General features: G+C 39.9%; 1 protein-coding gene across 2 annotated transcripts; it reads left to right on the top strand.

Annotated features, from left to right (window-relative positions):
• The first annotated feature begins 1,042 nt into the window (after positions 1–1,042).
• tirap (toll-interleukin 1 receptor (TIR) domain containing adaptor protein) lies at positions 1,043–13,073 on the top strand. Of its 2 annotated transcripts, XM_012966680.3 has the most exons (5): positions 1,043–1,387; positions 2,424–2,471; positions 5,055–5,645; positions 6,768–7,813; positions 12,791–13,073. In XM_012966680.3, the coding sequence occupies exons 2-4, from the start codon at positions 2,465–2,467 to the stop codon at positions 7,811–7,813; spliced, it is 1,644 nt and encodes a 547-aa protein (XP_012822134.2). In that variant the 5' UTR covers positions 1,043–1,387; positions 2,424–2,464; the 3' UTR covers positions 12,791–13,073.
• The last annotated feature ends 5,541 nt before the right edge of the window (positions 13,074–18,614 follow it).

Consider the following 18,614-nt stretch of genomic DNA (forward strand, 5'->3'; position numbering starts at 1 on the left):
CTGCCTGTCCTATGCTGTCTGTGTGTGCCATACTCTGCCTGTCCTACCCTGCCTGTGTGTGCCATACTCTGCCTTCCCTATGCTGCCTCTGTGTGCCATACTCTGCCTGCCCTACCCTGCCTGTGTGTGCCATACTCTGCCTGCCCTACCCTGACTGTGTGTGCCATACTCTGCCTGCCCTACCCTTCCTGTGTGTGCCATACCCTCCCTGACCTATGCTGCCTGTGTGTGCCATACTCTACCTGCCCTATGCTGGCTGTATGTGCCATACTCTGCCTACAGTACCTATGTCTGAGGTGTGAAGAAGTGAACAATGGGAGTGATTACAGTCTGAGCCTGAGGTGTGAACACTGCAGGTATTAAAAGGTGTGAAAAACACAGGGGATTACATTTTTAAACAATACAGAGGGACTACAGCCTGAATCTGAGGTGAGAACCATGCAGGGGGCCAGTTAATCTCAGTACTGATACCATTTAATGCTTACTCAAAGGTAAGCCATCAAAGCAGCCAGACAAGTGGGGGGCCACACAGAGGGGGGTCGCGGGCCGCCAGTTGGACAGCACTGGGTTAGACCATCCTCCAAGGTTGGCAGTCAATGTGAGTTCATTGCTGGCTCCTTTAGCCACTTTTTTCGATGGACTGTTGGTCCCTTTGGCTTTAACTGGTAGGTCATTTATTAAAAATTCATCACATTTTTTAAAATTGACACAAAAAATTATTTTAGGAAAAACCTGTGGTTTTGAAATTTCTAGATGCTTCCAACCTAATCACCTCTATCCCCCATGAATTGGGGGTAGAGGCTGTTGGTTGGCCCTCTGTAGCTCTAGTTTTACCAGTGACCAACTGAAACAGATATTGGATCTGTTACAATTGGTGCTTTTCAATAAATTCTTTATGTTTCTATATCATTGGTATGTGCATAAATAAGGCACAGTGATTGTATCCAATATCGCCACAGCACATGCCAAAATTACCTCGGACAGGTTTATTTATGCTTAAAACTAAACTATTTTTCGCTGTGATAGAATCCTGCTAACAATCCTATGCTATACTGACCTCTAGATGGTGATAGAGAGCAGGTTTTGAGCCTGTAAGGAAGTGTATCAAGTACATGAACACACTTTAGGCTGCTTACAGCGTGTAAATATGATATGTTTTTATTGAGACAGTGTCTCACTTGAAATTTTGGGCTCATTGCTTAACTGATTCTGCTTAAGACCTCCTAAAACTTCTGTACTGAAAGGTTTTACCCAGTAAAGGATCAAGGTAGCATGTGACCAGCTAACCAGGAAGCCAGGCTGCGTGTATGGAGGAATGTAGCACGGAGACACAGATGAGGTGAACCGCCTGGATTGCAACTATGTGCCTGCAGTTTATGCATTTATTGTGAGTGGTTTATACACCTTTTAAATTACTGCACCATAATTGTTTTTTTTTTTGTATCTTTTAAAGAAAACAGCACTGAGACCACACAGGGAACACAAATCTGTTGTGTGTTATCTGAACCAGTCCTGAACTTTTATTGACCATATTACTTTTGCATTGATCTTAGGGTATTTTATTGCCTGGTTTCTGTGCACTTGTGGTTAATCTAACATGCTGCGTCTGTGCACACACACAGCTGTCAACAACCTATTTTTTTCAGGAGTTATGGGATTTTGGTGGCTTTCTCCTGGTCTCCCGTCACCCGTCACCAAGGATCATTTTTCATAATTTTCTGAAACCTCCTTTAATTAACAATGGTCTGAATTCTCTGACTGTATGACCACTTTCGACAAAATAGAATATAATTGATGGATTTTCTCATGGAGAAATAGTGTTGCCCTTCCAGTAGAACTCTACAGATACTTTAGAAGTGCAGTGCCTCTTCATGAAGCCATATTCTTATATGCTAGTGACAGAGTACTTGCCTTAAAGGAACAGTAACAGCAAAAAATGAAAGTGTTTTAAAGTAATTATAATACAGTGTACTGTTGCCCTGCACTGGTAAAAGTTGTGTGCCTGCCTCAGAAACAGTACTATAGTTTATATAAATACCCTGCCATGTAGCCATGGGGGCAGCTATTCTAGCTGGAAAAAAGGAGAAAAGGCACAGGTTAGGTAGCAGATAATGCATAAGCTCTACACAATACAATAGTGTCTTATATGTTATCTGCTAAGTAACCTGTGCCTTTTCTTCTTTGAATGGCTGCCCCCACAGCTGCACAGCAGCTTTGTTTACTAAACTATAGTATTGGTTCTAAAGAAAATACACAATTTGTATCAATACAGGGGAACAGTACATTATATTGTAATTACTTTTATACACTTTCATTTTTTTTTGTGTTACTATCCCTTTAATGCACAAGGAACATATGTGTTAATTGTAATAGTTTCAAGTACGTTGTACAGTACAAAACAATTGCCTTTTGCTTTTCTGCAGAATGATTTCACACGCAAAGAACTCAGTATAAACGTGGAGGCATGCTTGGTAAGTACATCTTAAAAGGTTTGGTAATTTTAAATACTGTGGTCTTTGTCATTTTTATTGCTTTGAGCCATTATACAAATATACTTTAGCAAAGGTATATTCCATAATGCCAATAGGAAATATTTGGTATGTGAATTGGTTAGAGAAAAAAAGGACATGTATCAAGCTAAAAACAGTGTTTAATAGCGTGTATCAAGAAACTAATTACAGTTGATACATTAAGCATCAATCGCTTCAATGTGCCATAAATAGCTTGATTCCCTTTCACTATATTATAAAGCAGTGCTGTCCATCTGGCGGACCATGACCCCCCTCTGTGTGGCCCCTCACCTGTCTGGCTGCTTGATGTCTTAGGGCTCTGGCACACGGGGAGATTAGTCGCCCGCGTTAAATCTCCCTTGTCGCAGGCGACTAATCTCCCCAAAATGCCATCCCACCGGTGATGCTACATACAATGCTGTTCTTAGTGGAAGAGTATATATGCTGATGACTTCCCATACCAGTCAATTGAACTGAAGAAGCTGCTCGGATGAGTAGTGAAACGTCTTCAATGATTACCAAACAAGTCCAGTTGCTTTAAATTTATTTATACTAGATATAACTGTTCAGTTAGTTTGTGAGCACAGATTCGAAAGCAAACTAACTGAACATTTATGTCCCATATGGCCCCCCTCAAGTCACTGATTGGTTACTGACTGAGAGCAGCTTAGAGAGCTGTAAAGGAGAAAGTAGTGTTCTGGCTATTATGTTAGACATCTGCCCACTGTAGTCTTTATAGATTACATTTTTGCCTAGCTAACTATATTGAAAACATTTTTGATTATGCACAGTTTGTCTATTTTACCAAGTTTCATTTATACACTGAACTGTTCCTTCAAACCCTTAACATTTTTTTTAACTGCATCAGGTTATTCTACCTTACTTTATATAAATATTCTTAAAGAGTAAACTTTTTTATAGTTTTATACATTAAAACAAAACATTAATAGAACACATGTAGAACAATACAGTCACTGAACATAGTTAATCTACTTACAATCTATACAATTGCATTCAAGATCAAGTGCTAAGATGGCCATACACGCACCAATATAATCATATGAAACAACAACAATACCATTTTCGGACCGTGTGTGGGCTTTAAATTATAGTCCTGACAATTTTCTTATCATGGCGATTGGTCGTTAAGTCGATTGGACACGTTATTTCTGTCATATAACAATAATATCTGTGCATGTATTGATGATATACATGGGTGACCTAAAATGTATTACCGGGACATACATTTTGTACAATTATTAATGGGCAAAACATTGTCAAATTTGTTATTTTTAGGACTTAAATCCTACAATTTCAATCTGAATGTTAGTTTTAGATTGCATTAGAATGTACAGTTGATATCTGAACATTTGTTGTAAGACAACTATGATCTGAACAGTATAGACTGCTCAGATAAAGGAAGACAAAATACATAGAGCTTACAAACTTAAACCCATTAGTAATAAAGGGGCACAAAGTTTGCCCAGGTGCAGCAACCCATAAGGTACTTTATTTGCCCAGTAAATGTTCCTCCTAAGCGTCCCCAGTAACCTTGCTGTTGCTGTGATTGTAGTCTATTCCACTAGTAACATAGCAAAACCCAAAAGAAAATCCAAGAAAACACAGATAAAGTGAAACATAATAAGTGGTATATAGAGACTTCCCCCTAGTGATCAAATGAAGGTAAAACATCTGAAATTAAATTAGAAACTCCAATACCACCAAAGAATTATAAAAAATACAAATTTTAATCAATTAAAAACAACTGTAACCCCCTAAATACATAAGGCCATGTATTTAGGGGGTTACAGTTGTTTTTTAATGGATTAAAATAAATTTGTATTTTTTATAACTCTTTAGTGGTATTGGAGTTTCCAATAGTAACATAGACCTGAGTAGAATGGTACTTAAAGAGCTACTACTGTCACATCTCCCAAAAATTGGCTTGTATTTGCAGCCTGTCACGGCCGCCATCTTGGACTCCCCCGCTTGAAACCCCCCCGTGGCGATGAAACACCCCCGCTCGCACCGCGCTCGCAACCCCCCTCCCCGCTTGCTCCAGCGCTTGCCTGCTCCTTGCCTGCTTCTGTGCTTCTCTGTGTCTGTGTGTCACAGAGGCCAGGGGAGGGGAGCGCGCCTGCTTCTCTCACTAAAATCGAGTAATGCGCATGCGCCACCTACAGTGTCCTGGTCACATAGTCTGTGCAGGAGTGATGCATTATGGGAATCCTCTTTATCCAGCGTGGCGCTTTTTCTTCCTGTTTGGCTTCAGATCTTCTGAACAGGTGAAATATGGGGAGACTTAAGGGCACTATTGAGACAACTGAAGTTTTGCCTGCTGCTTGAGATTAACTCTTTACTAGCCTTTCCTTCTCCTTTAAGATAGCCTTTTACAGTGGTCAAACTGGTAAGGTGAGCCAGAAAATCAGAGTGGATGTAAACATGTACAGCAATATTCAAAGCTCCTTTAAATATAATTCATAAAGTTCAAAATTCAAAGTGTTTTCAGAATAGCTGATAATGTATGATATTTCTTTGTTGCAGAGTGGCTCAAGCAGATAGTAAGGAAAGATCAGCAAAAAACAGCCAGACCACCCAACCCAGTCACCTCTTCTAAAATTACTTCTTGCTCTGGAACTTTTAGCAGCAGTCATCAGAATTATTTGGTGCCAAAGGAGTGCTCACCACCACCACATCCTAATATTTCCTGGCCTGAAAAGTGCATCAGATGGTCACGCCTTTACGATGCTTATATCTGCCATAGTGAGAGAGACTCTAATTATGCTCTAGCATTGCTTCGTTATTTGGAGACTCAGCCAGAGAAACTGCGTTGTTTCCTGCCAATGAGGGACATGTCATTAGGAAGCCCCATCCCATCTGAGATTTGTAGTGGTTTGGGGAACAGTCATTGCTGGATAATGCTGCTAACTCCGGAATTCCTCAGTGATGACTGGTGTAAATTTCAGATGCACCAAGCTCTGATAGAATCACCTCTTTCTGAAGGTCGATTAATTCCTGTTATGATAAATCTGGAAATGTCTCAGTATCCAGCTGAGCTAAGGTTTATGCATGCCATCAGATCATGGTCCTGTGATGACAGCGTATTTTGTAAAATAAGAAATAGCATTTTAAGTTGTAAGTATATTATTGCTTTATTTCAGATTCTAGTTATGAACAGCAATTAAACTTCATGTGCACTGAGAAAAGGATTTTAAAATAAAGTATAAGATCTGGAAGGGGGTTTGCGACACAGGTGTCTTTAGTTGGGCTAACAGGCTGAAAAATGTTACACATATTCAAGTTAAGTTATAACATAAAAAGTGGCTATAAATTTGCTGGTTGCAGAACTGGTTTGGCAAATCATGTGTTCTGCACCTAGGCCAAAAGTAATATTCCTGTGAGCGTTATTTGTCATTGCATGGGCCGTTAAAAAAGTGCCAATTGTTCCCAATTTTTTTTCTGCAAATTGGCAACATAGCTTTGTATTCTTGCAATCTTAAAAAGTGCAGTTTAAAAAAAGCAGCAGTAAGACATACTTAAAATCTCAGTATGTCTTGTTTAACATAAAACACACAGGATAGAGCCATAAATAAAAAAAAGTTCATTTTTATGAATGGAATGAATATACTTTTTCAAAGTTTCAAAGTTTTCAAACTTTTAGGGTTCAAACCACCCTTTCGGTTCCAAAAGATATTTAAACATTTTTATATCATCCATTTAGCCATAGTTTCCAGAGCATCTAGGAAAGCAAATAAATGTCCGCCCCCCTTATCCCATTCTAAGTGACTTCAAGCTGGGCTACCAGAAGTATTTTGGGAAACCAGAAAGGCATTATCCTAAAGTTCACTCTAATACAGGCCAATAATGTGATATACACATAGGTAATTGCAAAAAAAATCATAGACCTGGTTCATCAAGTGAATCTGCAGGCATTAAAATCTGGCTGTACATGCACTATGCACCTACAGGCCCTTTGTGTTCCACCTTGAGAATGATGTTCAAGTAAGGGGCGTGCATGTGGATAACCATGGCTCTTCCAAATATTGAACTTTACATGTAGGGCCCAGGTTGTGCATCTTATTATGCCCCTCTGTCAGATCAATTCCAGCTTCCAGATGCACAAAGAATTGTGGGTAGAAAGATTCACTGTAGCCAAAAATATGCTTTATGCCTGCTTCTTTGCTTTTTAAATTTCCTTTATAAATAATTGCTTATATTTTTTCTTTTAAGTAAATTTAAGCTTTTTCCTTTTTCCAGATATGACAAAAACCCTGCAGACAACTGACAGTAAAACGGAAAGGCAATCTGTGTCAAGCAGTAACATTCTTGAAGATAGCAACAAGACACATATGTCTTGCAGTAGCACACTTGAAAAAAAATGCAAGGCAGACAAATCTAGCACTAATATCGAGAAAAGCTGTGAGGCACTAACACCTGACAGTGCCATGCAAAAAAGAAGCTCTGATGTATTGGAGATAAGCAGTAACATGCATAAAGAGAGCTATAAGTCACAGGAGTCCTGCAGTTATATGCAGAAAGTAGGCCCTGAGACTGAAATTCTCAGCAGGGAAATAAATGAAAGAAGCTATGAGACACAGGAGGCCAGTAGACAAATGCAAGCTATATGCTGTGAGGCAAGTAAATTCATGAAGGAAAGGAATGGTGAGGCACAGAAGAACAGTGGTACCATGCAGGGAAGTTGGATGTTACAGGAGACCAGCATGGTCTGTGAAAGTATAAGCCACAAGACCCAGATCCTTAATGATAATAAACAGAACAGTCATGAGGCACAAAAGCCCTACAGTAGTACACAAGAAAGAAATTGTGATGTGCAAAAAAACCATTATAACATTGAAGATGGTAGTTTAAAAAAAGAGTGTTCCAGCCATAACATAAAGGCGATGAGTTGTGAAACCTTGAAACACTTTAGTAAAATTAAGGGGATCAACATTAAGTCAGACGACTGTGGATTTAAAACCCACAATATGAAGAATGAAACTCCAGAGGAAGCCAAAAAAATACATAAAATAAGCTGTGATACCCAGGAACCCAGCAGAATGGCACAGAGAAGAAGCTGGCAGGTGCAGGACTCAACTGCTATAAAGGAGGAAATGACCTATGTTCAAAACTTCGATGCTAACACACAGGATGCAGAAAACTTTCCTTGCATAAACAGCACTAACATTTATACAAATCAAGAGGACACACAATTAGCCAACTGTGACAGATATATGTGTGAAGGTGCCCTTGCATTAAACCAAAGGACTGGCTCTTGCAGATTCTTCAGGGAGGACAACAAATGAGTATGTTTTCAGTCTTTAAAATGCTGCTTATTAATTATACATGCATACAAGTATATTCATCTTGTAAGCAAGGAACTTTGCAGCAAAGCAAAACATGGTTTTGAGATTGGTAAGAAAAAACATGTTCTCAAGTTAGGAAAAAAATGAGCTAAATTAGAGATGAAGAAGCATATTGCAGCATGGAGTAATTGCTAATGTGGTGCCACTATTCAAAAAGGGATCCCATTCTCAGCCTGAAAACTATAGGCCTGTTAGTTTGACATCAGTGGTAAGAAAGCTTTTGGAATGGGTAATAAGGGATTATATACTTAAATACATTGCACATCATGCACATTTTACCAGCATGGTTTTATTATTTTTATGCTAGGGTGACCAGGTTACGTGAAAATTCAGAGACATGTCATAAATTCATGTTACAGGGGCTACACTGATAGCATATACATTTAATTGCAATCAATGCTGCCCTTCTAGCTGGGTTTAAGACATGTCCCTGAATTTTCAAGTGATCTGGTCACTTTATTTTATGTGTAATTGTAGACTAATTAAATTGCCTTCTATGAGAAGGTGAGCAGGAACCTAAATCCTGCAATGTCATTATCTGTGATCTACTTAGACTTTGCCATAGTCTAACTGGTCAACCAGGGCAAGGGAAAAACCCTGTTTGGCCCCGCTGGCTGGGACACTTTGGGAGGCTGTATGATGCAGGGCCAGAATGTAATACATTGGATTCTGTGGTGGTAGTCTTCATGCTGGTGGCAATGGTAATCATTAGAGGGGAAGGTGGGGGCTTCAAGCGGTGTGCCCCAGTGGGGCGCTCTTACTTAGTTGGGGGGTGGCAGCGGAGCAGTGTGCTGGAGTGGTAGGCCCATAGCTTGGATTTTCCGGTTAGGCACTGGACTTTGCTAAAGCTTTTGGTACAATACTGCACAAAGGTTGCTAAAAAAAGTGTAAAGACACAAGTAGGACTATTGGGCACTCACAAAATTTGTAGCAAACAACATCTCTACATCAGCAGAGGAGATTACGATTCTCCACAACATACACAATATATGCACGGTCAATGCTTGTTTCCAATATGAATATTAGCCTGGAACATAATATTTGTACTCAGGTAGAGTAAAGGATAGATTGCAAAGACTGGTGGTTAGTGGAACATTTTCTAACCGGACCAGGTTTGTAAGTGGAGTAAAACAGGGGTCTGTCCATTGCCCCTTTGCTTTTTAACTTGTTTAATAATGACCTAGATTGAAAGTATTGTCTTTGTTTGCTGCTGATACTAAATTATGCAAAACTACAAGTTCCATGCAGGATGCTGACACTTTGCTGAGGGATTTAACTAAATTGGAAAACTGGACAGCAAACTGAAAAATGAGGTTCAACGTTCAAAGTTATGGCCTTTTGGTAGAAATAACAGAAATATGAATTATGTGTATTGGGGGTATCCTTAACTGAGAAACAGCTGGGGATTTTTGTGGATAACAAGCTTTTTAATTCAAAGAAGTGTCATTCAGTGGCTACTTAAGCAAATAAAGTACTATATTGCATAAAAAGGGCGTTAACTCAAAGGATAAAAATATAATTTTGCCTCTGAATATTTCTCTGGTAAGGCCTCACCATAAGTATACAGTGCAGTTTTATTGAGTTGGACAGAGCAAAGACGTGCAACCAAATTGGTAAAGGAATGGAGGCTTTAAACTATGATTATAAACTGTCAAGGTTGGGGCTGTTTTCTCTGAAAAAGAGGTGCTTGTAATGGGAACATGATTATTCTTTACAAGTGTATTAGAGGACATTATAGACAGATAGTCCACCCCTAGAGGAACAGAACTTTTAGTTGAAGTAGCATAGATGGTTCTTCATGGTGAGATTGTGGAATGCCCTGCTGGGTGATGTTGTGATGGCAGATTTTATTAATGCCTTTAAGAGTGGCTTGGATGATTTCTTGAACAAGCATACTATTCAAGGCTATAGTGGAATTTTAAGATCTACAGTTAGTTAGTATTGGTATATAAAGTTTATCTATGTGATAGGTCTGTATAGGTATGTGTATATATGTGCACTGGGGTTGAACTTGATGGACTTTGCCATTGACAATCTTTGCCATATATATAGTAAAAAAAAAATGTGCAGCTGAAGATATATTCACCTCTACTGATCCTTCACTTCTGCACAGAGCCTGTGCTGGGGGGGTCAGTGACCACTATTAACACTACAGTCAATTTTTAACTTCCTTATATGATGTTACGCATAGTACTGGCAGCAGACTTACCTCCTAAAGGCTGTGTCTCCTGTCAGTCTGACATTGCTTCCTGTGCCTGTGCTGCAAATACTGTATAACATAACAGTATGTTAGATTTTTGATATGCCAAGTCTGTTTGCCTAGGCCATTGCAAGGAAGAAATTAACCAAGGACTTTTCAATATATGCAACTGGTGCATAAGCAATTGTATTGGTCCAATAGGAAGAAAGTAAGGGCAAAGCCTGTACGTGATGATGTAAGCATATAGGAAGTCGTTCAAAATAGGCCACTCCCATACCTTCGGAAAACTAATCAGCAGGACAAGAGAAAGACTGATTTGACAGGTATAAAAAGTAACTATTACAGTGGCCTTTTTAGTTTTCTTTATGGAAAATGGATTTTCTAACCAGGATCAGATTTGCATATGGGGCACCCCAGGCCCCAATCTTGGCGCATCGCCCCACCCCCTCTTGCACACGCATGTACAAATTTCCTTTATCAGGTACGGAGCACTGGGGATTGGCGAGCAGGTCGTCTGAACTTCCCCAGTGCTCCGGTCCAGTTTACAGGCAGCTGAGCAGCATGCCCCTTAAGACCTGCCACCCTAGGTCCGGGCCTTTGTGGCCTTGCCACAAATCCAGGCCTGTTTCTAACACACTTTTTGGTGGTTTAATAAGATTTAGACTTTGAAGGTGAACAACCCCTTTAACTATGCAACTATATATAAATATACAGAACCTTGTGTAGGTGTCAGCTCCAGCTGATATGCTCAATTACCTGACATTAAAGTAGATGGTTCTTGTCTTTAAGTACATGCATTAATAATTAAAAAATTACAGTTGAATAATTAGAATATTAGTTCTCATTTGATACAGTGATACAAAATCAGTGATTATACAACTTGGGCAAACCATGGGTATTATTGTTTTCTGTTGCCATCTAATGGAAACAGCTGAGATCAAAGTTAGTGCTGCAAGCAGGGAAGACAGCACCCAGGTCCGCCATAAATCCACAAAGTAAGTCTACACATTCCTTTACCTGCTCACAACACTTACAACAATAAGGAAGTAACTCTGCCCCAGAATGTTATTTGTAATAATGTTAAAGAACAAACAAGCAGCTAGAGAATCCTTTGTAGAACTGCAGCAGCTGGTTTCCAGTTTGAGAAGGTGATATTGGAAGGTGATATGGAGAGTGCAGTAGGTTCTGGCACAGTTCAGGAAGATAACTTTTTAATGATATTTTTGCATAAAGTACTTCAAATAAACTTTGTTCAGGGTAGATATATTGCTAGAGGGGTATAGAAGTTTAATAATTTTTAGTGTTATGTATATGGAGCAGCTTTTCATTCAAAGTTAACAGTGACTGACATATAGGTTGTTTTTATAGTGTAACATAGCATATGTTTTTATATGGCTAAAGGTTGTAGTTTATGGTGTTGGCAGGCCGTGTGGAGCTATTTTGCTATGTCCCAAATCCTTTTTCAGTCTTCTGCAGTCTTTTGTGGCAAAACACAGCAGGAATAAAATTAAAATAATAAGTTTCCATGCAGTTTATACTGTAAAATGTGCAGACAATTCTGTAAATATTAGAGGATTTGTGATAAAAAAAAAAAAAGATCTATGCACTGGCGTTCCTATAGAAGAAGCAGACCCTGTGGCCATGGGGGCCTGGTCCACAGGGTCTGCTTCCTCTGTAGTTGTATACAAAATTCCCTCTCCCCAGCCACTCTCCTAACTGAAAGTTCATGGGTGGTGCAAGCTGGCAGGAGCGGGCAACATGAGTGGGTGGATGTTATGCATGCCAGGTCCCTCCAAAGATTTTTTTTAGGGGGGTCGCTGGGTAGTTAATCCACTGGATCTGTGTTAAATGAATGCATGCTGCTGTCCATGAAAAAAAAAAATTACCTTAATGTACTAAAGAATTGCTTAATATGTCTGCACGGATCATGTGTTCTCTGCATTGCTACATAACAGCAAGAACTGCTATACTGATTGATACTGATTGCTTCTACTTTATTTCTTCTGAAAATCAGCATTTATGTATAACCATCAAAGTGTGCTGTTGGATTGTTGCTAGTGTTAAAAAAAAAAAAAAAAAGTTTGTTGATTACTTTAGCCTAGGCAAGTCAATGCTGAAGATCTCAAAGCAGTGGTAAAAAGGAAAACATGCAGAGAATGTGTAATAAGCATAGCCGGACAGATTTCCTTTTGTATTTTAAGGGATTATTGCTATTTACATAGCACCACTGAGTCCTACAGTGTTTAAGAGAGTAATGACTTTCAGGTACATGTTTTTTATGACCCTACAAAAGATATATAATCCTTGTCCTTGCTAGGCATGCATCGAATCCACTATTCTTGGGTTTGGCCGAATCCTCCATAAAAGAACTGAATCCAAGTCCTAATTTACATATGTATAGTAGGCTACTGAAGGGTTAAATAGAAGTGTGCACTTAAAATTGTTTTTACATGTGATTTTAAGGATTCTGTTCAGCCAGGAACTTGGATTCTTACTGAACGCCATATTCCATAACTAACATTCACTGGATTAACTGAATTTGTTATCTTGGACCATGTGTGCAAGAATTTACTAGTATATACCCCAGTTTAACACTACAATTCAGAATAGTACCAATAGTCTGTGTATTGTTATTTTCATTTAGCATCCAAAAATAATACTATGCTTATTATATTTGAATACACTAATATTTTAATATTTCTAATATTTTGGTACAGTCTTTTATTCCAGGGGCACACAGCCAACTAAATCACCCAGCAAATACCTATGATGTTACTAGCTGTGGTTAGGAGTATCTCTGGAAAATACTGCCTGCAGAGTTCAGCCAACAATTGTCTCTGGAAAAAATGGCTGCAGGGAAGTACCTTCTATAGTGTTTTGCTTACTGACATTTTGAATGTTCATAAAAGCTTGTCTTCCTCAAGTAAATATTCCCTGGAAGTTGTCATCAATGTTATCTTTGTGTGTGATGTTAATAAAGAAGAGAAGTGTTAAAACAAAGTGATTAATTTAACTGACTTTTCTATGTAATCTCCCCTCCCTATAATCAAGGGGTAGCAGCTAATGACCACAGTGGTTACAGATCCCGAAGCCACTGTTTACAAAACTGTAGAACAGGGGTGTCAAACTCAATCACATAAAGGGGGCCGAAATCTAAAACACAGTTGCCAGGCAAATTTTTTATTAAGATACTGTACGGTCAGGCACAGTCACAGTGCAGTCAGGCGATTGGTGCTGCATGGTCAGGCACAGTCACCAGGGGCCACATAAAACAGCCAGAAGGGCAATACTCGGCCCCCGGGCCTTGTGTTTGACACATGTGCTGTAGAACATAGAAAGCATGATTCTCGGAGCAAAAAGAAAGGTTTTGGAATAGTATAGAATAATATATGTCATAATGAAATGAGCTTGCTGCAGCTACAGAAGACAGTTCAACATAAATGTACCAGCTCCTTCTTGAATTTAGATTGGTCAAAATGTTGTTGTGTGTACCTTAGCTTGCAGGGCTAATGTATTTGTGAACATACACAGCGTCTCTCTGTAAGATAATAAAATTAACTTTTAGAATGATGAAGACATTGAGTTTAAGAGACAATTAGCAAAATGGCTTTTTTGTGTTTATTTTTGTTAAGGAGAACAAAAGCACAACGGGGGTTTATGGACACTATCTAAAGCTGGCCATACACGGGCAGATCCGCTCGCTTGGCGATGTCGCCAAGCGAGCGGATCTTCACCCGATATCCTCACCTACGAGTGGCGATATTGGGGAGGCATGTAGGCGAATGGGGCCCTGGGCCAAACGATCGAATTCTGCACGCGGCAATGGGGCAGTCGGTTCGGGGACCGCATCAACGAGCCGATGCGGTCCCCGATCCGACTGGATTTTCTAACCTGGCCGATCGATATCTGGCCAATTTCAGGCCAGATATCGGTCGGCCAGGACCCTCGGTTCTGTCCCTACACGGGCCGATAAGCTGCCGAATCGGTCCAAGGGACCGATATCGGCAGCTATAATCGGCCCATGTATGGGGACCTTTAGAATGTAAGCTCTTGCAAGTAGGGCCCACCCCTGCTCAGGAGCAGAAAGCAGAGTAGCACAGGGGGGTTTACGGACATTTGGCTAGATTCAGTTCAGTGAGAAAAAGATTTATCAGGTGAAAACTCATGGCGAGATTCAATTGGAGATGTGAATTAATTCAGAAAAACTTATCTTACTGTTTACCATGTTATAACTCTATTAGAGAATAGAAAATTGCTTTATCTTGTTGCATATTTTTCAGAAATCCCTCAGGTAATATGACTACTAAACTACTAAATTTGTTCTGTCCCAGCATGCCTTTGCATGCTTGGAAAAGTGTAAGAATGTAATTGATGATTACCCTCAAAGTAAGGGAAGGGTCTGCATAGGCCTTTGTTATTATCTAGTAATGGCTTGGGGGCCAAACAATCTGATCATTCTGAGTTGGACAACCATTGCAGAGGCCAAACAAAGCAAAGATCCACTCATTTGGTGTAGTCGCCAAGCAAGCATTCTTTACATGTTTTCTTAGCTTTAGGCTAAAGGCATTTAGGCTTTTATTACCTCTGCTGGTCTACTTCACCTGAAAGAAAAACTCATAAAAACTTCCTGCACCTCCCACTGACCACTAAGGGAGCAAGCTGAAAGCACCAGCTCTAGTGTGTCCAGAGCTACGGGTGCTGATTCTATGAGACAGATCTTATTACAGTCTGTACAAGCAGTGTCGGACTAGCAGGCCTGCCACTTGGGGACTCTCCATTGCATTTGGAAACTTCTACACTAATGTTAATTTCACCCATCACATACCTCACTTTCTCCTTGCAGCTTGGATGGGAGGGGGAGCACTAGTACCCACAGTTACTGGCCCAGTCCAACCCTGAGTGGGAGGCAGCTTTGGGCACTTCTTGCTTGTTGGAATACAATTGTGGATGTAATTCTTGAAATTGGTAAAGGAATGTCATTACTTCCAAAGGCAGAGTGGCCTTTCTTTGTGAGAGTTGGCCTTTTCATCTTATTTTTAGGTGAAGAAAGAGAAATGATTCATGTATCAAGTTCTTTACAGCAAGCAAGGCAGCCATTATAGGTGCACTTTATATCTACTGTAAACATAGAGCCCTATCAGTGTTACCTTTTCACTTATTTTTATGAATATCTATATGTGTTCAGCCAGTGATTGCTTCCCTGCTGTCAAACTATATTTTAAAAAAGGTCTGGAACTAGGTGTATGCAAAAAAGGTATGTGTCTAGCGTGCAACGATGGGGGGGGGGGCATTAGTCATATACCTCTGCTGTCTGCCTACCCTTAGGGGCTGATTTACTAAGACACGAATTCGAATCCGAATTGGAAAATTTCCGATTGGAAAACGAACATTTTGCGACTTTTTCGTATTTTTTGTGATTTTTTCTTTACGACTTTTCGGAAATTGTCGCGACTTTTTCGTCACCAATACGATTTGCGCGAAAAAACATGAGTTTTTCGTAGCCATTACAACTTGTGCGAAAAAACTCGAGTTTTTCGTAGCCATTACGATTCGCTCGTATCTTGTCGCGACTTTTTCGTATTGAGCGCTCGTAAGCGGCGGCCGAAACTTTCAGACTTGATTTTCAGCATGATTTTGGAAGCCTCCCATAGGACTCAATGGCACCCTGCAGCTCCAACCTGGCCCAAGAAAAGTCACCATACTGAAGCTTGAATGAATCCGAATGTTTCGTACTTGGCGCGAAAGCTGCGAAAAAGTTGCGACTTTTCGCGCAACTTTTGGAATGGCTACGAAAAAGGCGCGACAATTTTCCGAAAAATCACAAAATACCGATCATTACGAAAAAAACGCAATCGGACGCATTTGGCCCGTTCGTGGGTAAGTAAATGTGCCCCTTAGTCTGGGCCCTAGTACCCCCCCAGCCTGCTCATTATTAACCTCTTCCCCCTATAGTCACTGTGCTTGTGCTCGTGTTGGGGCAAGGTGGCTGACCAGGCTACCTAGGGCTCTGTTACCTAGCTCTGTTGGGTGCTTCCATTCTTTGTGAATGGTGTTACGAGAAAACAGGAATCCAAATGTGTAATATGTACTGTATACTCTTATGGAGACACAGGCCTTCTTTTATTGGCCTTAGGTGAACCAAGTCAACTGGAAAGCACATGACATTTGCACTATAGTTAGGTCTGTACAACACACCCATGAAGAATCAACCATGTGTGATAACCCTAAGGGAGCCATTTATTATCGCTAATTTTTTTTCCTGTTTCAGATTTTTAGCTCTAGAAGAAAAAAAAGTTGCAACTTCTCCAAGATTCACTATGCGACCAAATGGCTAAAAATCCAAAAATTCGCCAGCTAAAACTTACCAAGATCAAGTCAATGGCAGATGTCCCTTCCCTTTCCTAAAAGATCCTTCTTTTGCTTCAAAATTTTAGAGGTTTTTGATTTTTGAGGCTGTTTTTTTTGTCAGACAATTCAAAAAAGTTGGAATGTTTCCAAGGAGCCCAGTATTTATCCTGTTCCATACAGAGTTCCTGCCAGACAACCTACCAAAACAGGTCCAGTTTCCCCTTAATGAGCTATTTCTCCAGAAAAAAAACAGGTAGGTTTACAAAATTTTGTTTTAGGTTTGTTTTTTTCAGGACAACCTAAGTTTTCAAAATATGGTAGAATTTTTATGTAATTCCAATTCTGTAACGAGATATAGGCTTCTAAATGTCTAAAAAATGAAAAAAAAAATCACATTTTCCATAATATAAACAAAATTAGAAGAATATGCCGCACACTCAGGTCTTAGATGCAAAAAACAAAAAAAAAATTTATTTGGATCAAGGACTGACGTTTCGGCCACACAAGCAGCCTTTCTCAAAGTGCAGATGTGGCAATCAAACCCCCCTGATAAACCCAGCAGTGGCAAGGCTTGATGACATCATAGAGTGGATGTGTCTAAACACCAGACACTGTACAGACACAATGTAAATAAAACAAATACAAAGGAAACCATAAAAAATGAGTAGAAAGTGCAAGAGAAGTGAATCACCCTGTGTAAAAGGAGTGGGAAATCCCAGTGAAATAAATAAAATGCAACAAGTGTGCAAAGAAAGGAAGAAATGGCGCTGTAATCACTGTGAGGCTGAACTGCAACTCCCAGTACCCGCTCTAATTAGAAGAACGCCGTGGTAATTTGTATATGTTTGTCCATACTGTTAGGTAATACGCTCATACACATAGGTAGGCTGGCGGCTTGGGGCACAAGGAAGCGATAAGAGCACCGTAAGCACAATATTGTGCTGCAGAGGGTGGCAATGTATCAAGAACGGGAACCATGTAGTTCACATAGCGCTCCTCAGAGCGTCTAAGTATACTTATACCTCGGCATATAGCGGAGTGTACTGACATGAGTGTCATAATTGGCGCTGTGAGACAGTGCTCATTAGCGGTTTGTTGAGGTGCCTGCGGCTAGCTGCGTGCATGACCAGGAGTCCGATGTTGGGGGACCCTATTGTCAATGCGACGCAGCAGCAGATACCGACAGGCTAGGCGCGTGTAGTGCTGGTAAAAGCATAAAGCAGACTGTATAAGTCCATTCAGAAATCCTGGGGAATGCCTTGTAGTGTAGAGTTAGAGCGCCCAGTGATCTGGGTTAGCACCCAACTTATTGTCAGTGAGCCTCCAATAGCCAGCCAGGGGTGCCAAATACTGGACATGATATATACAGAGTAATTGAGCTGGGTAGTATAAGGGAGAAAGTGCCTACAGTCACAGGATAGCGATGTTTGAAGCAACTCCCAAGGTAGAGGGAAAAGCAGACTAGAGAGACTATAAGTCAAGTTTCAAGACAATAGTATATACATCCGAGGCACAGTGTGAAATAGAAAACAGAGTATAAAACACAGAAACACATTCGTAACAGACAGAGCTGCTTAATAGTAGTAGGATACAAAGTTGCAACATAGATATTATGACATTGTATTGCACAGCATATAAGGCAAAGTAAATAGCAAAGTAAATAGCATCAAATCACATTAGTGACAAGAATTGATACTTAATAGTAGTAAGTACAAAATTGTTGCACTGTTGCACAGTGTATAAGGCAATATAGAGCATATTGATTATTGTACACGCATAGTGGCATAATATAAACACATTTACCAGAAACAAAAATAATTTTATGCATGAAAATACAACTGATTTGGAAAGTACTATGTCTTCTGAACGTGCCAATACCAAACATATATAGTTTTATGGAGATTTCTCACTTGTATAGGTCTAAAACTCCCGGCAGTACACTACCAAATTTCCAAAGCACTGCTTCAGAAAGCTGCATTACTTTAGATTTCAAGGCCAAAACTTCCACTAACAGAAAGTTTATCCCAGAAAATTATACATTTTTGGAAAGAGCAGATTCTGGGGAATCCAGAATAGGTAGAACTGTCTGTCTACTCCAAACTACCAAGTTGCAATGCTTTCCTAAAGTTATTGGCATTTACCAAAATTTGTGAATTTTTTGAAAAATCGCTTCAAAGCTTCCAGTCTATAGTA

This window comes from Xenopus tropicalis, chromosome 7 (assembly GCF_000004195.4).
Source record: "Xenopus tropicalis strain Nigerian chromosome 7, UCB_Xtro_10.0, whole genome shotgun sequence".
Taxonomy (NCBI): Eukaryota; Metazoa; Chordata; class Amphibia; order Anura; family Pipidae; genus Xenopus; species Xenopus tropicalis.